We start from the raw sequence: 26,594 nt of genomic DNA on the forward strand, positions 1-26,594 counted from the left end.
ATGAGTCAGAATCACACTACTAGGCCTAGTTAGCAGACACAGTTATAATTTAATTGCTAGAGCTTTTAATTTTGTTTTTCTTATATATCAGGCAAAATCATTCAGATTTTAATTACCGTATTTGTCGGCGTACAAGAGGCGTTTTTTTATTTGTAAATGTATAAAAAATGGCCCCGCGTCTATTGCAGCCATATTACGAATGCGAGACCGAGCGCCATAGGCAAGGGAGCCAGATGAGCATACTAAGTTTGCTAGGCACAAAAATCGTTGCTAATAATAAAATATTGAAAACGAGCCAAATTATTACAGTCAATTGTTACTAATAATAAAATATTGAAAACAGGCAGAGTTATCACAGTCTTATCACAAACTTACGAAAAATTGCTTACGATATACGTCAGCAGTTATGAAGGAAGCTCACATCTCGCAACCTTACCCAGCATACATAACCCAAATCTATGTCATACATTATTTAATGACTGTGTTACTTTTAAAACACATTCATTACATAAATGAAAAATGCTCCTAGAAATTTTAAAGGAATGTTCAACTTGCATTCGCCAGCCAGCCATTTGCAATGAGTGAATGACAACAAAACCAGAGCGTTATGATGATGCCCCACCACTGAGAGTGCCACCGCCGGGTGCGTAGCCCTGGTGGCCTGATGCAGCAACACAAAACATCACATCCAGAAATAAAAGTTTCACATCCTGTATAGCAATTCTCTTGCCCAAAATATAAACAACTACACAGCTGATCTTAGAGGAGGTAAGACTTGAGATACAAAATCCACTTGAAAATATTTTTCAATAAATGTATGATGAAACAAACTAATATAGTTTTTTCCACAAAAATAGCCTTGTAAATTAGGGGTGTATCCTATGCAAGGGTGCATCTTTTACACCGGCAAATACTGTACCACACACCGCTAATACTGTATACTATTTAACCTAGTTTTATGTAGGAACAGAGTTTTGGAATAATAGGCATATCTGGTTAAGAGACTGTTAGTTCACATTTAAAGTTTGCCTATTTTACTTAGGGTATTCAAATATAAATCTTTAGAAATACAGAAACTGTGCAGCTGAAAAATATAAATATATAGAAATAAAGGGCCTTAAAGTGCAGTACATGTGCAGTGAGGCTATTTCATGTCATTATATAAATTGTGAATGATATTTTGAACAAACGACATTTTTTCACTTTAATATTTACATTCTTTCATTCTACAGTATTATTCACATTTCTTCCGTCTCCAAGGTAAGACCTCCCTGTCGTATGAAAGTGGGAAAAGGGGGGTGGTAATAGTGAATAATTAGATGACATCATATGCTTCTAAAGCAAATATTTTGACTGGAAAACCAAAAATACTGACTTCTGTAGTGGCACAAAGAGCACAATATATTCTTAATTCAAACAGAGAAACTGTATACAAAATATATAACTACAGTACCCTACATGGAAGGAATGCATACACTGTATACTGTATTGTACATAAAATGACAAATTCTAAAAAAATGCAATAATAAATGGACTAATATTCAAAACTATTTGAGCCACTTTATCACTTTGACGACGATTCCTTAATGTTATAAGTGAGCCTTTGCAACGACCTTCGGGTTCTTGATAGAAACTTCATAGGCCATGAACGCTATTTTCTACACAGAACTATATACAGTACTGTATATACTGTATATATTATATATAATGTATATACACAGTATATATAAATATACTGTACATATACAGTATATATATATATATACTGTATATACACTAGCACACCAGTAACTGGCATAGTAGTGTAACAATTTTGTCATCAATCATGGCTAAGCAAAACTGTTCCCGTTACCTCATTTCTTGTCTGCGGTACATCTGACCCATTCTCTATGATGCAATACCAGATAAACCAATTAATTTTAACGGGTCTCTCTCTCTTGAACCATCAAGTTCATCTTCTAGCTTTACAACTTCAAGATAATCAGAATCATATACCGTACTGTACAACTGTTTGGTACAATATATGCCAGAAAATGCAGTATTGTACTTGCCTCGCAAGCACAATTAGGCGAGTACAATACTGCATTTTCTGGCATATGTAACTAATGTAACTAATTTACAAGGATGCTTTAAAGATCTTTTTTTTAAGTATGTTTCATCATAAATATATTGATTGTTATTTTAACCCTTTAACTGCGCAACGCGCCTGCAGGCCCAGGCTTAGGGTGCGCAACACACCCCCGGGTGTTTTTATTTTTCACGTTCCATTCAAAACTCCCGCGGCTACATGGGGTTCACATCAGCTTCCTCAGGGGTCTTGTAAACAGACGCCATCTTAAAAAAAATCATGGTCCACATTGCCGGGTGTCAGAGCCTGAGTAGTGAGTGAGCAACCAAGGCTGGCGCTCGCAGCATGAGCGCACAGCACTGCTGTTCAGCGTGTGACCACAGCATTGCCTAATATTGTCAAAATATATATATAATCTGTTTTATTTAGCCATGATAGTATTATAGAAGAGCCCGAGTGTGATAATGACTGGGTACAACGTTCAAATATCAGTGATTCAATGCTGTTCACGATGTTCACAGCGTTAGCCACAGCACCACAGCATTATTTTGTCCATCTAGGAATCTTCAAACGACTTTTTAGGTTCCTTTTCAAAATAAACTTGTGGTCAATTATTCATTTACAGGTATTAGTGACCATAATTGTGGTTATAATGAGCGTTGTGCGTAGGAAGGAGAAATTTTGGTGAGGGAGGGAGGAAGGAAGAGAATTGAGGTAGCCTCACTGTGTGGCAGTAACTCATGTTATGCTCACCATGCTAGCTTCGTGGTTCGCTATGGGGAACACACATGTACATGGGTATATACAGTGTGTGTGGAATAGTGTAATAACAGCACCAGGAGTATGTTGTGAGGAGCTATTTTGGTGAGGAAGGCGACTTCATAATCGTGGCGTCGTCTGCTGTCTGCTGTGTGATTTGTCATGCAGTGTATGGTGGCCACTATACTGTTTGGACACAATACCGGCTTACTTGCATAGTTCTGGTAAATAAAACATGTCGATAGGTATATATAACATGTGTAAATTGTGTAATAAATACAATAACAGTATGATGGGAGGAGCAATGTTGGCGAGTAAGATGTTGGAGTGAGGGAGGGCTGGCTGGGTGTGGCTGCTCACACTCGCGATGTTCTGAGTGTGTTGATGGTGAATGTATATAGTGTGTGGCAGTGTAGTGTGTGTACATATGTTGTAAATATACATAAATGAACTTGAAACATTCGTGTGAATAACTGTATGATTTGGAGGAGCAATGTTGGCGAGTTGGAGGAGTGAGGGAGGGCTGGCTGGGTGTGGCGGCTCACACTCGCGGTGTTCTGAATGTGTTGATGGTGAATGTATATAGTGTGTGACAGTGTATAGTCTGTAAATAGATTGTATATATACATAAATTAGCATGATACATGGTAAATATGTGTAACATATGTGTACACAAGTGTCATGCACGTAACACAGTGTCTTCGGACAGTATGGATGTTTTACTGCCATAATATAGTGTACGTGTTCATTATACATAGGATTAGCATGTAAAAACAAATAAAATGTATTTGGAACTGTGCGCAAAAAAAGTGCAAAAATATATTCGCGGCAACTCGCGTGCCCCGCCCCGGGTGCCCCACCGGCCCCGGGTGCATACTGCTCTGGCGCACGGGGAATTATGACGTCACGGCCCACCTTTCAGACCCCATTGCAGCCAAAATAAGTACAATTTCAAACTTGCGTTGCTATACCCATATACAGGGAGGGGTTTTTGACACTTTCCGAAGAAAAATTTTTTTCCCAAGGTTTTATTTCCTGCGCACTGGGGGGATGTCATATTTATAGGCCGCGCAGTTAAAGGGTTAAAGTGATTTTATAAGGAAAAACATAAGATTTTGTACCTGTAAATACAACTTACATGTGTAAATTGTATTTCCATGCACCGTTTATCCACCGCTGGATAAACAACATGCTCTCTAGGTGCCAGAAAATACAGTACTTCCTGACTATGATGATCGCATGAGTGACTGCTGGAAAATCTTCTCAACAATGCCCAAGTAAAGTATTCAATAGTTTTAATCATATACTGTACACTTATGTATTGCACGTTAGAAAACTCGGTATGTTGTGGTTCGACTCAGGCGTTCACTGCATTGTCAATTTAATATTCATTATCTCTTGTACATTTGCCCTGTATATCCAGCAGAGAAAAAAGCAATGTGGAAACTATGACTTCTACTTGCCATATTAACTTTTAATACCGATGTCAGTCTCCAAATAACATAGCCAAGGAATATGAAATAAAATGAAAGTGACGATGTTTCGTTTCATCTTGGCCTGTCACCAAGCTGTGACCTTATCAATTCACTACCTGGGGCCAGATTCATGAAGCAGTTATGCAAGCACTTACGAACCTGTACATCTTTTCTCAATCTTTGGTGGCTTTGTTTACAATTATTAAACAGTTAATGAGCTCTGAAGCACCAGGAGGCTGTTTATAATAACAAAAACAATTGATTGGGAGGTTTTCATGCTTGTAAACTGTTTAATAAATGTAACCAAAGCCATCAAAGATTGAGGAAAGATGTACACGTTCGTAAGTACTTGCGTAACTGCTTCGTGAATCTGACCCTTGATAAAGAGCCCCCGGCTAACTGAAATGTCATTATTTTCATTTCATACGAATCACTCGATTTATTTATTTCAGTCACATTATTGTGGCCTATTTTCTGCATCAATGAAGAATTATTATTGTAGGATAACAACCATGATATTCACCTGTATTTGATATGTATACCTCGAGATCTTCACAACTCAAGTCTCACATGATATACTCAAAATGTTGTTGTGTTGGACTGCACCTTTTAAAGACCAGCACATACCCAGACAATGCATGAAGAGAAGCTGCCAATTATTCGTTTTACTAAAAATCTAGTTTTCATTATCATATACTTCTTAAGAGATTCTTATAGAAGCAATGGTAGCTATTATAGATGTTATGAGGCATCACATAATGAACAATTTATCTTGTATGCTGGAGTTTGTTTATTTACGACGGTATGTAATGTGAATGATATCGTGAATGGAGAAGAGATTCATTTATTTTATAAAATTTACAACCTTTCTCCAATTCTTGTTTTATGGTGTGATGCCTCTTTATCACATCAAAGTGGGGAAATAGGATGATAATGTATGTAATAAAATCCATATAATACTCGAAGGGTTACGTTTAAACAGTTAAATACTGAATAGTATGAACATCGTATAAAGGAATCTCAAAAACTTACAATCTATTAACATTACATGTACAAAAGTAAACATTGTTTTTACCTCCATTGTCACGATGGAAGAGGGACACGTGCACAAATGGAGCTCCAACCAGTACCTACTGTGTATTCCCAGCTTGTGCCTAATGGACAAGATGGCGATATTCCAAGTCTGCGTGCAATCACTCCCTGTACTGTTCCCTTTTCTGTGACATAGGAGTCCAACACTGCCCACAGAGATCCGTCGGCACCAACACTAAAACTCGCGATATTTCCACATACCCACTCCCAGCTGGTTCCTTCTGGGAAGAGGGGTAGGACATTTGTCCGACGGTAAAGAGAACCGTCTCGGTCCAAGCCCCACACTGTTCCAGCACCAGCACTAACTTCTACAAGTGGCTGTCCTGGTGAATCAATGTTGACCCAGTCTGTACCCTGTAACACAATTATGAAATCTGAATTGGAAAAACAGCCCTGTTTGGGAATGGCAAAATATGGCACTAAGCTAGAGTTAAACTAATATCTGATCTCATATACTGTACTCATATGTAATGGCAGGTTGTCATGATCTACTTTAATGATTCACATTCTCTGAGTATGATGGACCCTATTCTTTGTTTACAAAACTTTTGGGGACCTGGTTGTAAACCAAATGGCAGATTGTTTTCCAGGGAAAATGAGTAGAGTTAGACTGAAGTTGATGTGTGGGAAAGAAGAGCTCTAAGCCTGCTAACAAGAGACAGAACTTGTTTGCTCCTGTTCACTCCTAAATCTACCCAGAACACTGATCATACACCAGGCTCTAATTGACTTTTAGCCCCGTGACAAGTACATTAAGGAGCTGGTAACATCTACTTAGTGCTCTGTCTCACCTAAGGGGTGAGAACAGGTGCTAGATCAACCAACACCAGCCCAAGCCACAGGAAAGCGATCTAGTTACAAAAGGAGTGTACACAGACTGCAATCAATTATGAAAAAAAGGCATTTGTAGCCATGAACTAAAAGGGTAAACAAAAATGAGGAACATTTACAACCTCAAGTGAAAATCTGGTTTAAAGATAGCCACTGTAGAGCATATAACAGACAATACATACATAGCTAGAGCTTGCGTGTTATAACAAGGCCAGCAACAATGCCTCGGCCAGATATGAAGTCCTAAAGGCACTGCTTAGGTACTGGCCCAACTAAAGAGAACCACGCAATGAAGAAAGCTATGTCAAACAGCCATAGGAAAGATACTCCAAGGATTATTAATTCTCAACAATCGGCTCCAGGGACGATAATCCTGGGAGTCAAGCTGAAGCAGTTAACAATACCTTAATGACAGTCACGCAAATGACTGGGTACCACGTCAAGAAGCAAAGAACCTTCTACAGCAACACATAGCCTAATGAGATGAATGACAAAAGTGAGGATCTCAATGATCATGAGAAAGATTATAGTAAAAGCAGATCAAAATAAATCCTGATTGTTGGTACTCGGTGACTTCAATTTGAAACCAATAAACTGGGTAAGCCAATGAAGCAAAAACGAAGGACATTTGGAATGGCAGATTCGAAAACCTCATCCTTGAGACATTCGTGTATCAAAACATTAAGCAGGTTATGAGAATGAGAGATGATGATGTTCCATCAATGATGGATTTGATATTCACCAGAAAGGGGAAAAAATAAAAACATTCAGTACCTCTCTCGGGTAAGAGCAGCCCATGTTTTCTTGCAAATAAAATACTGTACTGCATGTAATGTCTTATAATCTAGAAGAGAATGGGGAAAAGAACACAAATGAGTTCAATATAGGGGCCTGACAGCCGAGTGGACAGAGCTTCGGATTCGTAATCCTGAGGTTCCGGGTTCGATTCCCAGTGGAGGCGGAAACAAATGGGTAGAGGTTCTTTCACCCTGATGCTCCTGTTCCCTAGCAGTAAATAGGTATCTGGGAGTTAGACAGCTGCTACGGGCTGCTTCCTGGGGATGTGTAACAAAAAGGAGGCCTTGTCGAGGACCGGATCGCGGGGACGCTAAGCCCCGAAAATCATAAGATAACCTCAAGAAGGCCTAACCCTCAAACATACCAGAAACAAAAACAAACAAGAAATAACTACACGGCAGTGAGGAAAGAGAAACTCTGAGAAAGAGATAGTGGACAAATGTAAAACAGACCTATTCTATAAATTTATTAAAAGCAAGCTGCATGTACAGGATGAAATCCAGAGATTGAAAATGGGGGAACAGATTCACACAGAATGAAAAAGAATGTGTAAAACCTTAAATGAACAGTTCTAAAGTTTATTAATGTAAGATGAGTTTTTCAGAGAACCAGAAACAGTGCCAATTTCAGAGATTATCATAGAGTACATAGAGGTGTCAAGACAAAGTGGAAAAATGACTCAAGGAGCTAGGAAGACCCAAGGCAGTTGGACCAGATGAAGTTTCACCTTGGGTCCTGAGAGAATGCACACCTGAGCTCACCACTCCACTTGAATTGATATTTCAGATATCTTTGTGTAAAGGAATCTTAGCAGACATGGAAAAATGCAACTAGTTCAAGTCTACAAAAATGGTGGCGAGAAGACCCTCTAAATTATAGACCGGTATCATTAACAAGCATATAGTCAAAACACTGGAAAAAATAGTTGAAACCAAATGGGTTGAATATCTGGAGAGAAATTATACAATAACAGACAGACAGTTTAGTTTTCGAACAGGAAGATCCTGTGTAACAAATCTACTTAACTTTTATGATAAAACCACAGAGATTGAGGAAAAAAGATGATTGGGTAGAATATATCTATCTGGGCCTAAAAAAGGCTTTTTGACAAAGTCCCACACAAAAGGTTGTTTTGGAAATTGGAACATGCTGGAGGGGTGACAGGGAGACATCTGACATGGATGAAAATTTTCAAACTAACAGAAAGATGGGGGCAGTAATCAGAAGCAATGTACTGTATTTGACTGGAGGAGTGTTACTAGCGGAGTACCAGAGGGTTCAGTTCTTGCACCAATGATGTTCATCAGCTACATAAACGCTCTACCATCTACCAGAAGGAATACATGAACATGTTTGCTGATGATGCTAAGCTACTAAGGAAGATAGGAGACCAAGATTGTCATACCCTTCAATTGGTCTAGATAAAATAAGTGCTTGGAGCACTATGTGGCAAATGGAATTCAATGTGAATAAATGCAGCATTATTGAATGTGGTATCAGAGAAAATTGAATTTTTTCACAATTTACACACACAACTTACTAATTATGTTTAAAGCAATTAAAGAACTCTAACAAAGAAAGAAATCTATGGGTGGCTTTGGATGGTAGAGTGTCACCAGAGGAACACAAAGAACATTGTGCAAGGAGCATATGCATCTGTTTCCAACTTCCGAGTCGCTTTTAATTATATGGATAGTGAAATACTAAAGAAACTACGGGTGGTTTTCTGGACTTTTGTGAAACCAAAATTGAAATATGCAGCAGTTGTATGGTACCCGGTCGGCCGAGCGGACAGCACGCTGGACTTGTGATCCTGTGGTCCTGGGTTCGATCCCAGGCGCCGGCGAGAAACATTGGGCAGAGTTTCTTTCACCCTATGCCCCTGTTACCTAGCAGTAAAATAGGTACCTGGGTGTTAGTCAGCTGTCACGGGCTAAAGCCCCGAAATCATCTCAAGATAACCTCAAGAAGATACTCATATCTCAAGAAGCACATCAATAAACTGGAAAAGGTGCAGCGGCATGCTACAAAATAGCTCCTGGAACTGAAAAATAAGTTACAAAGAAAGGCTAGAGGTACAAAATATGCCAAAGCTATAAGATAGAAGAAAAAGAAATGATATGATCACCACTTACAAAATAATAACAGGAATTGACCAAATTGACAAGGAGGAATTCCTAAAACCAGCAACTTCAAGAACAAGAGATCACAGATTCAAGCTAAGAAAACAAGGTACCAAAAAATATTAGAAAGTTTTCTTTTGAAGAGTGGTAGATGGTTGGAACAAGTTAAGTGAGGTGATAGAGGAAACCAAAAACATCAGTAGTTACAAAGCGTTATATGACAAAAAGAATGGTGGGAAGACTGGACACCACAAGCATAGCTCTCATCCTGTAACTACACTTAGGTAATTACTGTTGGGTGAACAAAGGCATTAGGTGAAAGGAAATATGCCCAACTATTTGTACTTCTTCTGGGGATAAAACCCATGATCCACAGAGTACGAGTCAAGGCTATGAACCCCACGTGGTGTTGTACATCCCAAACCTGCCGACTCACCTGTGGAGTCTTCTTCGTTATGCCAAGCCTCAGATGTGCTCGGCCATCTTTGCTCACAGCCCACACCCCACAGCCGTCCACACCAGCACACACGCTGCACATGGGACACTCTGCTGGTACCAGTACCCACTTCTCCCCCTCGTGTTTGGATTCCGTCACACCTTGGCGGATCACAACTTCACCCGTGACACTCACGCCCCACACTGGTATTGTGCCATCCTCAGCATACTCTGGCTATGGTGAAAAAGATAAAATATTGATTAATCTTCCATGATTTTGTGAAATGAGTATATTCCTACATTTAATGACGGGCATGTACTGTACTTAAAGAATTACTATAAATGTAGTAATATAATTACTGTATTAGATACAGTATCTGCATGGATAAAAATGTGCATTACTGGCTTTAAACAACTGCATAATTTTGCAAACTACTCTTCTGTCATAAAGCAACTTACAGAACAACTTACAGAACCAAGCCAGGTAAATTACAAAAAAACAAGCCATGCAATTTATAGAAACAAGTCAAGTAACTTATGGTATCAAGCCATGCAACTTACAGAAACTGAGACATGAACAAGTGCCACCTTCTCCATCTGTGACCAGGGACCCGACGTCGAGACTCGGCACTTTCTCACCCAGCGGCGGCGACGCACCAGGTCTGTCACGTAGCGGTGGCCATGGTAACTAAGGGGGAAATCTGTGGCATATTGCCACCCTTCACGATCGACTCCTCCTGGGGTGTGATAGTCCACGCACCACTCGCTCGTCTGTTGGCACCCACGCTCAAGTTAGAATTAATTGAATTTCTTTTTCATCATTCTCCGTATTTGCACTTCAACAGTTCATATATATTCCTTATTTAAAACGTCTTTGGTCATTATAGGCATTATAATATTGAAGAGATGTTTTATGGTGTATTTTGAAGGTTTTTTGCTTTGTGGATTTATGTCCCTACTATACCCTGTACAAATATTGCACATCTCACCTCACTAACACCAACTGTAACCCACACATTAATACTTTTTCACCCTATTTTCCTGTGCAGTGGATTCCTGTTCCTTTCGATCCAGTAAGTGATCAGATGCAATGTAAACAAAGGATTAACAAGAAATTTATACTAAGGTCACTAGAAAGGTCTAGGCTAAAGTGATGATGAAATCGATCTACTGTACTGGAACAGCCTTATAGAAAACAAGTGTGGGTATCTGCCTCCTTTGGCATCATTCATCTGATGACTTTCTGCTCTCGGATTGCCATGAAGAATAATATTTAGGAAGTCTTGATTAACCTGGAACACAGACAGGTTATACTGCCATTCTGATTTTGACCTTTTTGATAATTATTTGATGACAGAAAGGAAGCTTCATCTACATCCCATCTCAATCAGGTAAAAGCAATAGCGGCCATCCATAGTTTTAAAATCTTGTGACTGTGGACTGCTGTAGGAACTAAAGTCCAATTAGCCAGAAAAGAAGTTATGGCTAGAGTCCAATGCCACAATGGGAGGTCCTAGGTGGAGACCACTTAACCGAGAACAAACCACCAGTGTGCTGTTGGAAAACAGATGGAGCCCCCCCTAGGCAGAGCCATGAACTGGAGAACAATCCAGACTGTTGCAGTTTTTTGGGGGACGTGTAAATGCAACAAAGTTAGAGACCCGCTGCTCCATGTAATTACCTAAGTGTAGTTACAGGATGAGAGCTATGCTCATGGTGTCCCGTCTTCTCAGCACTCTTTGTCATATAACGCTTTGAAACTACTGACGGTCTTGGCCTCCACCACCTTCTCACTTAACTTGTTCCAACCGTCTACCACTCTATTTGCGAAAGTGAATTTTCTTATATTTCTTCGGCATCTGTGTTTAGCTAGTTTATATCTATGACCTCTTGTTCTTAAAGTGCCAGGTCTCAGGAAATCTTCCCTATCGATTTTATCAATTCCTGTTACTATTTTGTATGTAGTGATCATATCACCTCTTTTTCTTCTGTCTTCCAGTTTTGGCATATTTAATGCCTCTAACCTCTCCTCGTAGCTCTTGTCCTTCAGTTCTGGGAGCCACTTAGTAGCATGTCTTTGCACCTTTTCCAGTTTGTTGATGTGCTTCTTAAGATATGGGCACCATACAACCGCTGCATATTCTAGCTTTGGCCTAACAAAAGTCGTGAACAATTTCTTCAGTATATCGCCATCCATGTATTTAAAAGCAATTCTGAAGTTAGAAAGCGTTGCATAGGCTCCTCGCACAATATTCTTTATGTGGTCCTCAGGTGATAGTTTTCTATCTGGAACCACCCCTAGATCTCTTTCTTTATCAGAATTCTTTAAAGATTTCTCACATAATATGTAGGTTGTGTGGGGTCTATGTTCTCCTATTCCACATTCCATAACATGGCATTTATTAACATTAAATTCCATTTGCCAAGTGGTGCTCCATATACTTATTTTGTCCAGGTCATCTTGAAGGGCATGACAATCATCTAAGTTTCTTATCCTTCCTATTATCTTAGCATCATCAGCAAACTTGTTCATATAATTCTGTATACCAACTGGTAGATCATATATGTAGACAATAAACATCACTGGCGCAAGAACTGAACCCTGTGGTACTCCACTCTTGACATTTCTCCAGTCCGATACATTGCCTCTGATCACTGCCCTCATTTTTCTATCAGTCAGAAAATTTTTCATCCATGTTAGAAGCTTACCTGTCACCCCTCCAATATTTTCCAGTTTCCAGAACAACCTCTTATGTGGAACTCTGTCGAAAGCCTTTTTTTAGGTCCAGATAGATGCAGTCAACCCAACCATCTCTTTCCTGTAATATCTCTGTTGCTCGATCATAGAAACTGAGTAAATTCGATACACAGGATCTTCCAGATCGAAAACCATACTGTCTGTCCGATATTATATCATTTCTCTCCAGGTGTTCTACCCATTTAGTTTTAATTATTTTTTCCAATATTTTGACTATTACACTTGTCAATTATACCGGTCTATAATTAAGGGGGTCTTCCCTGCTTCCACTTTTGTAGATTGGAACTATGTTAGCCTTTTTCCACACATCAGCTACAACTCCTGTAAACAGGGATGCCTGAAAAATCAGTTGAAGAGGAATGCTGAGCTCAGGTGCATATTCTCTCAGAACCCATGGTGAAACTCCATCTGGACCAACTGCCTTGTTCTTATTTAGCTCCTTGAGCATTTTTTCCACTTCATCTCTAGACACCTCTATGTGCTCTATGTTGTTCTCTGGAATTCTTATTGTATCTGGTTCCCTGAAGATTTCATTTTGTACAAACACACTTTGGAACTTTTCGTTTAATGTTTCACACATTTCCTTTTCATTTTCCGTGAATCTATTTCCCATTTTCAACCTCTGTATATCATCCTTTACCTGCAATTTGTTGTTTATGAATTTATAGAATAGACCTGGTTCTGTTTTACATTTGTCTGCAATCCCTTTTTCAAAATTTCTTTCTGCCTCTCTCCTCACTGCCGTGTAGTTGTTTCTCGCATCTTTGTATCGCTGGTATGTTTGGGGGTTTGGCCTCTTCCTGTATTGATTTCATTTTTGTGTCTTTTGGTCTCTGGCCGTCTCGCACTTTCTGTTGAACCAATCCTGTTTCCTAGTTCTGCTTCTCTGTTTTGGTATAAATTTTTTTGTGCCTTTATCATATATTTCACAAAACTTGACATACATCTCATTCACTTCCTTGCCTAGCAACAAGTTTGTCCAATTATACCCACAAAAATAATTTCTAAGGCTGCCATAATGTCCTCTCCTAAAGTCAGGTTTTTCAATTGCATCAACCTTCATATTTTCTTCCAGATTATAACGCATTGCATACTTTATTCCCAAAAAGACATAGTCACTTTTACCCAAGGGAGGAAGGTACTGAATGTCAAATATTTCTTCCTCAGATAAGTCAAGATAAGTCAGAATGGAGCAGACTGTCTTGACACTCACTGTCATAGGCCAAACTTCCTCCTCTACATGAGAATAAGAGGAGTCAGCTGCCTGGCTCTGCCAAGAAATGTATTATAATCCATCTCTAAGTCAGAGCTAAATAATAAAAGCTGCTTCATACGAGTCATTAATTCCTCCCGAGGAGGAATGGACCATTTTCCCACTTGAAAGCAGGGAGAGAAAATTACTCTGGCCTAGATTCAGGCCTCTCATATAACTCCCTCAGCATGTAAAAGCAGACCGTATGTGTATAGGCTTTCGTATTTCTTCCAGCGAGATACCGTTCCAACTCGCAAAAATAATAAATGGGATACTGTTGATGATGATGGTTCATGATTGTATATAGATACAAAACTTTATATAGATCCAAGTTATCACGTCATGCCTGACCCCAAGTCAAGCATATAGAGTAGAAGAGCTCCCAGAACCCCTTCCAGGGATACTCCAGGTATCTTTGGAGAAGTGAGTGCTTACTTGGGGCATTTTGGTCCCTTGGTCTTCAGATACAACATAGTTGACTGCACTTATGATACATCTAGGATAGAATCCCGCCAAACACACGACGAAACTATGACATTGCTACAATGTTCGAACAACTTTTAACACCTTCTAACGTGTAGTAACAAGCATCTAACAAGTTGTAACAACTTTCTAACATGCCATAACAAGATGTAACAGCTTTGCAACAAGTTATAATAAGGTAACAATAGGGACCATTATGCTGTGTGTTTGCAGAGTTTCCTTATACAGTACTGGTATAATGTGTGCGGAAATAAAAACCGCTATTTGTCTATGAGTGAGTGCGAGGAAGAGCCAAGCAGGAAGAGATATGACATGCTACCAACCAGCAATGGCTAGCTTCTGAAATTACCCTGTTTGAACCAGTACTGATTTTTCTGCAATATATTCAGATTTTACTCTATTTCTTCATAATAAAGAAGTAACTATCATAGGTTTGCTTAACACAGTTCAGTAATTCTGGTGTTGAAGACTGCCACTTGTGAGCGGGCAGATACCAAACATCATTCCTAAGCTGACTCGTGTATAATCTATAATGATACTTGAGGTTATTTTGAAATGATTTCGAGGCTTAGCATCTCCGTGGCCGGGTTCTCAACCAGGCCTCCTTTTTGTCAAACATACCCAGAAAGCAGCCCGTAGCAACTGTCTAACTCCCAGGTATCTATTTACTGATAGGTGAACAGGGACATCAGCGTAAAACTGTCCCATTTGTTTCCGCCTTCGCCGAGGATCGAACTCGGAACCTTAAGACTACGAATCCCGAGCTCTGTTCACTCAGCCGTCAGGCCCCATGATAATATTTATCATGATGATATTTTGATACTGGTTATGATAACATTTTATTTATTTTATTTTTATATACAAGAGTTCTTACATCCTTGTAAAGCCACTAGCACGCATAGCGTTTCAGGCAGATCCAGCACAAGTATGACTAACAATATCACATTTGATTAACCAATAATGATGGCTCTAATATTATTTATAATTACCACTACAACCCAACAGCATTAAGAGTATTAATATTATTTAACTACTTTTATCGATTGCTGTCTTTTGTATTTATTAAATAATGTATCCCATTGACTTTTCACATTAAAACCAATATACTGTACAGTAAACCTGGAATGTTACTTGCATTAATGTTACAAGCTCTCAAGTCAAGCCTGGCCTCGAGCCAGGCTTGGAGTGTAGAAGAACTCCTAGAACCCCATCAAGCAGGTGTTATTTTACCCATGATAAAAGCAAGATATTCCTCATACACCTCACCCAAGACCAATGACGGGACTGCAATCTGATGGTCTCCTTTGCACGGTGGTGACGTCCTGTCTGGTCGCTCCAAGTGTGGCGGTCAGTAGGAAGTCCTCGGTGGGTGAAGCCAGTCACCGGGTTCCAGCGCTGATTCTCCCACACGTACATGTGCCGCACATCGCTCATAATCTGCACTCCTGTGTCATTACTACTGGCTGTGGGAGGATACATCCCTTTAATTGACCCAACATGATACATGCTGATTTGTAAACTAGAGGGTGTGCCTCAGTCTCCATTGTTAAGTCATAACAAGAGTGCTAGTTCGTGTGGAGTAAATTCTTTTATTAATAATGATTGCCCTGAATAGATCATCTAATAACAATTATTAAAACCGAGTTAAAATATTACAGTAGATACACGTTAGTCTAACTGCATAAGCAATTGCAAATAGGATATGCAGAGATCAACTGGAAATAACTGATGAACTAATTATGGATAATTATTTATGGATGCAACCCACAATAGTTGGCTAGGTCCCAGGTACTTATATACTACTAGGTGAACAGTCGCATTACGTGTAAAGAAATGTGCCCCGATATCTCATCGTCTGGGAATTGTACCTGGGACGGTTGTGAACCAACCGCAGTGGACAGTGCATTACAGCAGCCCAGCCTCTCCAGAGCTGCCAATGTCGGTAAACTGACGTACTAAATTCCCCAAACCTAACCTAATTGAAGATCCATGAAAAGAAAATTGTACATCACCTCAATTTTGCAAGCCACTATGACTTATTACATCAGTTTTTGCCCTCGGGGGGGATTTATACGTCAAAATGCACCATACTATTCGAAAGGACGGGTTGATCACAGATACGTGAAGCAACTATATTAATGAACAGCAGTCCTAAAGAAAACCATCCTGTTAGATGGTAGCAAATTAATTTGATATAAATATGACAAATGCCTCACTTTTATAAAGTCCTCCACCTGTAGCTCCCGTGTAGGTGTAAACATGGAAGTCATGAGATATGCCCCAGGTTACTCCACCAGCTCCACTCTCCACACACTTCAAGTGTCCGCCCAGGCCTTGCCAGTACCATTCACTCAACTGACGCTCTCCCTGTGATAACATTATCTGCGATAAATATTCAGCAAATGGTCAGATTAATCATGGACAAACCATTAATTATCTACCAGAAAACTTGCAAAAAATAATTGATACACTTCTTTAGAAATCAGTTCAATATAATGATTCTTAACATTAAATCTATAGACATATACTGGTACTGAAGGTGGTGTACGCACAGCTCCATGGTTGTAGGTCACTGCGTCAACAGTGATGCCTCCTCTCACCACCAAGTGTGTGATTTTTGCAAATGAAAAACGATGCTTGAAGCTACACCAAAATTTATCGTTTATGGAGATCTGAAACAAGCATGTTATTTTAAAATGATTCTGGATTCTCAGTCCACACTCCACAAACTCATATTATTTCAGAGGGGTATATTCATAGTGCTGTGTAAGTAGTATAATACACTATATATAGTACAGTATATTCATAGCCAAGTACCTGCTTCTTCACTAATTGTAATGGTCTGAATTAATGTGAATATTCTGTAACTTAAAGTTATCATATTCTTCCAGTTTTTACAATTAAGTAATAGATATTTATACTTTAATAGAAGAGCTAACCTTGAAGTCATTGTCGTCACAGACGACCGACACTTCACAGTGAACACCGGGAGACAATCCTGTCAGGTCCTCGATCACTTCACTACCCCAGATGCCCTTCTTCTTACTATTAAGCACACTGTTCTGAAATATACACAATAAGAGTCAAAATTCAAGTTCACTATCAAAAACCAAGTTTATAAAGTAATGAAGAACCATTTTCTGGTGGGCCCTCAGGAGCCCACCAAACATGATGAAGGTAAAGCTAAGACTTAGGATTATGTACGAAGCCTCCGAGATCCGCCCTCACTTCCCGGGAGCCAGGATGAGAATGTGGCTCTCTTTACGAGGCAAGGAGAAGTTGGGGGGGGGGGGTAATGGGCAAACATATGAACTTCTCCCAAACATAAAATAACTGACGTTGCAGTTAAGAATGAGGAGGGTCTTGTAGTACAGATGGATTCATTCTCGACTCAGAATTGGGGATCCCGGGTTCCCTTACCCAGGCTGGAAAGAAATGGTTGGGCATGTTTCCTTTCACCTGGTGCCTCTGTTCACCTAATCTACCAAGGCATCAGCTCTTGTGTGGTTGCATGCTGGGAAGGGTCAGTAATTCAACACTGGGGGACCTCGGTACAAGTGTAGAGTATATATACATATCCCTTACTGTACACACAGGCTTCCTGTCCCAGACGAAAATGAATTAAAAGTGAGCGTGAGAAAGATGATCTCGAAGGTGAGATTTCTAAATGATGGACAGACCCTAAACCTCTCTGACGCAAGAAGTTTATTGCAATGTCTGGAGGCTTATGAGAACAAATATTTATAAATGCCTTACTTAGCCAAATAAAGGAAGGGAAATAAAAGTCCTGAACAACAGGCTAAATTCTAACTGAGATGGACTCCAAAAAAAGAGCTAAACAATCCAAAACTTTGGGAGCTACTGGAGAATACCTCCCAAAAGATGACATCTGCGACAAGGAGGAAACAAGTAATGAACAGGGCGAGCCTAACAGTCCGGTAAGAAACCGGAACAAAGTTACACAGTATTAACTAATTACCTAAGTGTAGTTACAAGGCGAGAGCAATGCTCAAGGAGTCGTCGTCCCAGTACTCATGGTCATGTGACGTGTTGAAATTATTAATGGTTCTGGTGATGCTGTCAAGTCCCCCCATCATCCATCCAGCTCCCCCCCACTATCCATCCATCCATCCATCTGTCTGTCTAGCCCAGTGAAGAACCTTTCCTATCCACATTAGCCAAAGGCCACCCCTCCACCTTCAGAAAAATCTTAAGACACAGCTGATACATCAATAATTCTTCACTAACCTTCTCAAAAAATCTTGGATTAATGTGGAGTGCAATATTAGCATCGACCCCTCTTGATGTCTGGAGATTAATGTGGAACCTTGGAGAGCGGGGGACAAACGTCATTACACATCAGTAATAGAAAAACAAATATTAAAACATTTAGTAAGACAGATCAACAATTTTTGAAAACATGTTCAGTTAGTCGAGTAACTAAATTTCCATTTGAATAATTTAAAAAACGGAATTTTTCACCCTACGCACCATTATTCTGCAGCCTGCACCCTACACCACCATTCTGCACCCTACACCACCATTCTGCATCCTACACCCTACACCACCATTCTGCAGCCTGCACCCTACACCACCATTCTGCAGCCTGCACCCTACACCACCATTCTGCAGCCTGCACCCTACACCACCATTCTGCAGCCTGCACCCTACACCACCATTCTGCAGCCTGCACCCTACACCACCATTCTGCAGCCTGCACCCTACACCACCATTCTGCAGCCTGCACCCTACACCACCATTCTGCAGCCTGCACCCTACACCACCATTCTGCAGCCTGCACCCTACACCACTATTTTTCAGCCTGCATCCTCCACCACTATTCTTCAGCCTGCATCCTACACTGCTATTCTTCAGCCTGCATCCTACACTGCTATTCTTCAGCCTGAATCCTACACTGCTATTCTTCAGCCTGCATCCTACACCACTTTTCTTCAGCCTGTATCCTACACCACTATTCTTCAGCCTGCATCCTCCACCACTATTCTTCAGCCTGCATCCTACACCACCATTCTGCAGCCTGCACCCTACACCACCATTCTGCACCCTACACCACCATTCTGCAGCCTGCACCCTACACCACCATTCTGCAGCCTGCACCCTACACCACCATTTTGCAGCCTGCATCCTACACCATTTTTCAGCCTGCATCCTCCACCACTATTCTTCAGCCTGCATCCTACACTGCTATTCTTCAGCCTGCATCCTACACTGCTATTCTTCAGCCTGAATCCTACACTGCTTTTCTTCAGCCTGCATCCTACACCACTTTTCTTCAGCCTGTATCCTACACCACTATTCTTCAGCCTGCATCCTCCACCACTATTCTTCAGCCTGCATCCTACACCACCATTCTTCAGCCTGCATCCTCCACCACTATTCTTCAGCCTGCATCCTACACTGCTATTCTTCAGCCTGCATCCTACACTGCTATTCTTCAGCCTGAATCCTACACTGCTATTCTTCAGCCTGCATTCTACACCGCTATTCTTCAGCCTGCATCCTACACCACTTTTCTTCAGCCTGTATCCTACACCACTATTCTTCAGCCTGCATCCTCCACCACTATTCTTCAGCCTGCATCCTACACTGCTATTCTTCAGCCTGCATTCTACACTGCTATTCTTCAGCCTGCATCCTACACTGCTATTCTTCAGCCTGCATCCTACACCACTATTCTTCAGCCTGCATCCTACACCACTTTTCTTCAGCCTGTATCCTACACCACTATTCTTCAGCCTGCATCCTACACTGCTATTCTTCAGCCTGCATCCTACATCACCATTCTTCAACCTGCATCTTACACCACTATTCTTCAGCCTGCATCCTACACTACCATTCTGCAGCCTGCATCCTACACTACTATTCTTCAGCCTGCATCCTACACTACCATTGTTCAGCCTGCATCCTACACCACTATTCTTCAGCCTGCATCCTACACCGCTATTCTTCAGCCTGCATCCTACACTGCTATTATTCAGCCTGCATCCTACACTGCTATTCTTCAGCCTGCATCCTACACTGCTATTCTTCAGCCTGCATCCTACACCGCTATTCTTCAGCCTGCATCTTACACCGCTATTCTTCAGCCTGCATCCTACACTGCTATTCTTCAGCCTGCATCCTACACTGCTATTCTTCAGCCTGCATCCTACACTGCTATTCTTCAGCCTGCATCCTACACTGCTATTCTTCAGCCTGCATCCTACACCACTAATCTTCAGCCTGCATCCTACACCACTATTCTTCAGCCAGAATCCTACACTGCTATTCTTCAGCCTGCATCCTACACCACTATTCTTCAGCCTGCAAACTGCACCACTATTCTTCAGCCTGCATCCTACACTGCTATTCTTCAGCCTGCATCCTACACCACTAATCTTCAGCCTGCAAACTGCACCACTATTCTGCAGCCTGCATCCTACACTACCATTCTGCACCCTACATCACCATTCTTCAACCTGCATCTTACACCACTATTCTTCAGCCTGCATCCTACACTACCATTCTTCAGCCTGCATCCTACACCACTATTCTGCAGCCTGCATCCTACACCGTTATTCTTCAGCCTGCATTCTACACCACTATTCTTCAGCCTGCATTCTACACCACTATTCTGCAGCCTGCATCCTACACCGTTATTCTTCAGCCTGCATTCTACACCACTATTCTTCAGCCTGCATTCTACACCACTATTCTTCAGCCTGCATTCTACACCACTATTCTTCAGCCTGCATCCTACACTACCATTCTTCAGCCTGCATCCTACACCACTATTCTGCAGCCTGCATCCTAACACCACAATTCTTCAGCCTGCATCCTACACCACCATTCTACAATAGTTCAATTCTCAAAATTCCTAAGTCCTGTACTATGTAACCATGCTGTTACCCCTTACTATATTTCTTTTACTTGCCCAAAGCGCTGTGCGTGTTAGTGCCTTTATATCTTATACATGTTCTGTACCTGTTGATTAACAACCAATAACATGTTCCTATGTCCATTTATAATTATAACTTTTTTTTTATTATAATCATATAGCACAAACAGGCTCATTTTTTTACACATTTTCTCGGACATTTACTACTGGATTCAATATAAACAAAGCATATAGATGATGATTACAAATGGCTACAAATAAGAAACAAGGGGCAGAAGATCCTACTGGTCAGCACTGCTGTGAATCTTGCCCGAGACAGAGATGAAACAACCTGGTCGGAATCCTCGATTCAAGAGAAAGGTTATTGGTGTAGCTCCTGTCCCTACAGGCAACTGCTGGTGCGCTGCCACCGACTCTGCACGCAACTGTAAGTAAAAAAACCAGAGTTGAATGTAATGAAACACCATCTTCTGGGCGAGTCCCGGAGGCTCCCCCAAGCTTACCAGGCTGGTATGTATGTATGTATTAGACTGTGGCATCAGTCAATTTGAATGGAGTTCTTGCCTACCAGGGACCACAAGCCAGAACCTGGCCCCATCAGAGAGGCACGATAAACAATGGCTTATAGAAACCCCCATGTGGTTGGAAACATTCCATGTCTGCCATTGACTGGGTTAGGCACCCAGAAGGGTAGGTGTCCCAAAACAAACACAACCTTGTTCAAAATTGCTACCGAAAGCCCAACTATCAAGCAGAGCTCCCCAATCTGAAAACAAGCATGACGTCACAACTGCCGCCGCACAGCTGTCTGCCCAGCTCCAACCTCCATGGGAGGGGGGAAGGGGGAGCCCTAGACCCCCCATGCTGGCCATCCGACCCCAGTTCAGAGGCTGAATATAAAAAAAAACAGCGTTGAATGTAATGAAACGTGTTACGGTGCCCTCTTCTATTTGCCTGCTTTAAGAGTCATATCAGCTTTCTCTACTGATTCTCTGAGATACAGAGAGTCTGTTGGTATATTGGGGACTGACTAAAGAGCCTAAATCTGTACTCCCTTGAGCGCAGGCGGGAGAGATACATAATAATTTACACGTGAAAAATATTAGAGGGGCTGGTCCCAAACCTGCACACAGAAATAACATCACATGAGACCAGAAAACATGGCAAGATGTGCAGAATACCCCCGTCGAAAAGCAGAGGTGCAACAGGTACTCAGAGAGAACTCTATCAACATCAGAGGCCCGAGACTGTTCAACATGCTTCCACTACACATAAGGGGCATAACTGGCCTACCCCTCACAGTGTTCAAGAGAGAACTGGATAAGCACCTCCAAAGGATACCTGATCAACCAGGCTGTGACTCATACGTCAGGCTGCGAGCAGCCGCGTCCAACAGCCTGGTTGATCAGTCCATCAACCAGGAGGCCTGGTCGACGACCGGGCTGCGGGGACGCTAAGCCCCGGAAGCACCTCAAGGTAACCTCAAGGTAGGTATATGCGGCGACCAGATCGTCGCCAGATAAGGGAGAAATTTACATTATAAGTTTGTAGGTAAGGGGAAAGTGACGCCCTGATACAAATGTAATGGTACCCCCCTACCTGCAGATCCGCTATTTTGTGGAGGACGCTAGCCGAGTGCGGATTGGGTGACTTAGGTCACGGGCGACCAATTAGAGCCCGCCGTGACGTCACAGAGTGCCCCTGGCGGCGCCAGTGGTGGTAGCGTCAGAGCTGGTCTGACTGCGAGAGGGAGAGGACATTTCTCGGTCAGCTCTCAAGGATTTGAGGCTCTACAAGCCTTACTCAGTGGATTAAACTAGCCATCGCAGCCCACCATTGTTTTTGAAGACCCTGTGCTTCCGGGAAGCAAGAAGAAACAAAGTTCATTGAGCAGAGAAGTGCCAAAACTTGAAGAGTCGGTCGGCGACGATGCTAGAGGGGCGCCGCCTGACGCTGGAGGGGTCTGGAAGGTGTGGCGGGCAGGCCTAGCTGTGACCGGGTCACGTTCACTGAGGATTTTGGAGGGATGACACCATTCCTAGGGCAAGGAGCAACGCCTTGGTATGGATGAGTGTGTGCATACAGTGATTAGCTCAGTACCCACTGGTGAACCAGGATTGGGATATCTGAAACATTGGGAGTGGTTTGGCGATGACGCGAAGGCTTCACGACACCTGAGGACTTGTGGAACATTCCTGGATCGTCAAGGACCGACTCAGGAAGCGTGAGAACCTCACACCATCGAGGGACAGGCGTCGTGAGCCAGGAATGTAAAGGTAGATCAATTTCCTTCCCATTACCCCTTGTTTGAGTAGGCTAGATAGGCCACGATATTTACCTATGTATGTTGCAGTATAACACTGATACATTAGTAGTAGGATAGGCTGCAGGGCGGCTTGTGTTCAGGACTGTTGAAGAGGACAGTGTGTTTGGACGACGGAGCAGTTGAAGAGGTGGTAGCCGACGTCGACGAAGAGGCCCCTATGTGTGAGAGAGTGGCTTCCTTTTTAATCTGCCCAGTTGGAGGAGTTGTTGGAGGTCGTGAAAGAAGAGTTGCTGACGATCTCCAGTTTTATTATTCTCATTTTTCCATTCCTGTATTGTTTGTAAATGTATATGTGATCTTGTAGTTTATGTCAGTAAATTCACACATTTTATCATTGTGTTTAAGTGTGCCTCCATAATAATGTCTATGAGCATACACGAGGGTTATCATAGTACCACCTAGTGAACACCACGTTTTCTACAAAAGGTCTTAGTGGCTGGAGAGTAGTAAAGCAGCACAGACTTATGTACAAGTGTACCCTAGGCTACCTGTCCAGTATCAGAGCCGGAATGGTGGCAACACTTTGGCAACAAGCAATGTAGTGGCTGGGGAGAGGTAAAGCCACACAGACTTTTATGGAAGTGTACCTTGGGCTGACACACCAGTGTCAACTCTATAGGAGTAGCAACACTTTGGCAACAAGCAGTATAGAATACACCCACTGAACTGCATTGCTGAGGTGCAGATATACCAACCCAGTTGGCGACCTTGTTAAAAGAAGGTAGGGAAGGCAGGTGGGAAAGGAATTCCTGCAAACTTTTTGTCTGGCAGGCAAGACTCAGGGGAAGTTATTGATAAAAGGTAAGCCTGGGTCTTCCTTCACTTCTCCACGGGTCTAGGCCGGAATTGCCAACAGCAGTTTCCCCGTGGTTGACTGAAGGGCTCCCAGGGTGAATCAGTGGCACCCCCTACATTGGTGGGAGCAAAAACCTGCGGTGGTGGGTATTACTGGTCCCCTCCTGTGGGACCAAGCGATTCCGGTGAATCCCAAGAGTGAGAGGGGCTGAGTATTCTGCCTTCTGAGCCCCTAGCAGCCAATTGCTAGCAGAGCCCCAGCCCACTCCCCCGTGACAAACGCCATTTTCTGGGCGAGTCCCGGAGGCTCCCCGGAGCTATCCAGGCTGAATGGATATGTATAACTTTCTGGCATCAGTCAATGCATGGAGTTCTTGCCTACCAGGGATCATGAGCCAGATCCTGGCCCCCCTCTAGAGAGGCATGAGGAGCAATGGCCTATAGAGACCTCCCTTATGATAGGGAGCATTCTATGTCTGCCATCGACCGGGATAGGCACTTGTTTTTTAGTCCTTGTATGTTGGCAAAGATGAATGAGATTACTCTATTAGGGATAGTTTGACTGGGAGACTTTTTTGGCAAGCCCATTATGCATGTACATATTGAGTTTGTTCTGACCAGTGATGATTGTTGTAGGGCAGTTGCCTGTCGTAGTTGTAATTCCTTGTTGGTGTGTAATTGTATCTGTAATTCTGGTAAGCAAGTTGGTCTGGCATCCCTATATGGTCTACAGGGCCTTTGATGACCCTGTAGATATGTATGCAGATGATGGTCCTATAGATATAAGAGTAAAATCTGAAGCTAAAGACACAGACGTTAGATGTGTAAAGTACACAACTGTTGGAGAAATATTTAGGCTATGTGTAATTTAGGCAATGTAACATTGGTTAGGTATAGTATCACACAGGATATATATATTTATATATAGTATTAAGGACAGGAGACACACACGAGATACTACAGCACTTAGGATCTAAACAAAATTTGAGACGTATTAACACTCGCCTCTTCTTCAGTAGTAGAGCAGTCATGTAGAAAGACATCTCCCTGCGAGGTCACAGCCCACACCATGTAAAACGACGGAGAGCCAGTCAAGCCCCGAAACTGATTACAAGCTGCAAATCGGCATCATAATCAAAACGAGGATATAATGAACTGCTGACATGCTAGTAAACCAGCAAGCTCCAGCAATCTCAAAGTAATTACAGTTAAACCTAACAATAAAGCAGTTATATACATGTATACATATATTTGATCTGAAGTGTGCATAAATATATATATATATATAATAGCTATATGGTTTGATCCACCTACCTGTTGAGATATGATTGAGCCAGTCCTCGGCATCTGTCTCGGTGGAGAAGCAGAGCGTCTTTGGCCTCAGGGGTTCATCAGGATGGTACATTGCCACAAGAGACCGACCCACAGCAGACTCCACGCACATGACACTTGTCAGAATCGTACTGCATGAAATTTCTTCCTGTAATGTGAAATCAATTTCTTGTGACTATGTTATGTTCTGGTTGTCAGTGTCTATCTTACGTACCCACCTACCCACCCACCCACTACCAACCCTCCACCTACCTGCACAGCAACCCTTCACCCACCTGCACAGTACCGATCTACCCACCCCTTACCAAGTATTGTATTATTTATATTTACCTAAGTTTACCTGAGGGCCACTAATACTAGTAGTCTTGATGAGGACAGGAACCTGGCATCTTGTCAAAGGTTCTCCCCATTTTCCCTCATGATCTTTTCCAGCTGTATTTTAAAACCCAGCAGTTTTGGCATTTACAGCTTTGGTGGGTAGGCAATTCCACAGGTTTACAACCCTATGGGATGAAAAAGCATCTCCAGTTTCCTGTCCTACATTATGGTTTGTTGAGCTTAACCCTGTTGCTCCTCGTTCGTGTTACATCTGACCTTTTGAAGAAATTGACCAGATCGACATCCTCCAAATGGTTCAGTATTTTAAAGGTTTCAATGAGATCCACCCTGTCATGCCTGGTTTGTAGTCTTGTTAGCCCAGTGGCCTTCAACCATTTCGGATTCATGAGATCAAGCTCAAGTACGTTTATTTGAGAGAATAAAAACATCTCAAAGGGATAGAGTAGCTCTGGTATGCTTTTTTTGTTGCCCGGTGTTGCACCTTCTCCAGAGCAGTTATGGCTTTCTGAAGATGAGGTCTCCCTGCCTGGATGCAATAATCCAGGTGGGGGCGCACCAGAGACTTATACAATTGAACGACTACTTTCCTTTCCTTGAAGGTAAAGGTACGCTTGATTATTGTCAGGGTTTGGTTCACTTTTCTTACTTCCGCTCCCACGTGTTGTGCAACTTTTAGTGAATGATGGATTCTGACTCCAAGGTCCTTTTCTTCATCTATCTGTTGTAAGGTAATACTGTCAATTTGGTAGTTGTGACTAGGATTGTGTTATGCCCCACATGCAAGGTCTTGCATTTATCAAAATTAAAAAGCATTTGCCAGTCATCTGACC

At 41.9% G+C, this 26,594-nt stretch overlaps 1 protein-coding gene across 2 annotated transcripts in view; it reads right to left on the minus strand.

Moving 5' to 3' along the window:
* Positions 1-5,258: 5,258 nt before the first annotated feature.
* The window catches only part of LOC123770452 (tectonin beta-propeller repeat-containing protein), a 72,130-nt gene continuing 50,794 nt past the window's right edge, over positions 5,259-26,594 (minus strand). For both annotated transcript variants that reach the window (XM_045762299.2, XM_045762298.2), the window contains exons 11-21: positions 25,408-25,573; positions 25,099-25,208; positions 21,258-21,397; positions 18,323-18,401; positions 17,014-17,136; positions 16,627-16,746; positions 16,291-16,441; positions 15,341-15,537; positions 10,143-10,352; positions 9,583-9,816; positions 5,259-5,748 (exon numbers count right to left, since the gene is read on the minus strand). In XM_045762299.2, coding sequence (XP_045618255.2) covers positions 5,386-5,748; positions 9,583-9,816; positions 10,143-10,352; positions 15,341-15,537; positions 16,291-16,441; positions 16,627-16,746; positions 17,014-17,136; positions 18,323-18,401; positions 21,258-21,397; positions 25,099-25,208; positions 25,408-25,573 — 1,893 coding nt within the window. In that variant the 3' untranslated portion in view covers positions 5,259-5,385. The remainder of the gene's footprint in view (positions 5,749-9,582; positions 9,817-10,142; positions 10,353-15,340; positions 15,538-16,290; positions 16,442-16,626; positions 16,747-17,013; positions 17,137-18,322; positions 18,402-21,257; positions 21,398-25,098; positions 25,209-25,407; positions 25,574-26,594) is intronic.

Source organism: Procambarus clarkii, chromosome 46, assembly GCF_040958095.1.
Source record: "Procambarus clarkii isolate CNS0578487 chromosome 46, FALCON_Pclarkii_2.0, whole genome shotgun sequence".
Lineage (NCBI taxonomy): Eukaryota > Metazoa > Arthropoda > Malacostraca > Decapoda > Cambaridae > Procambarus > Procambarus clarkii.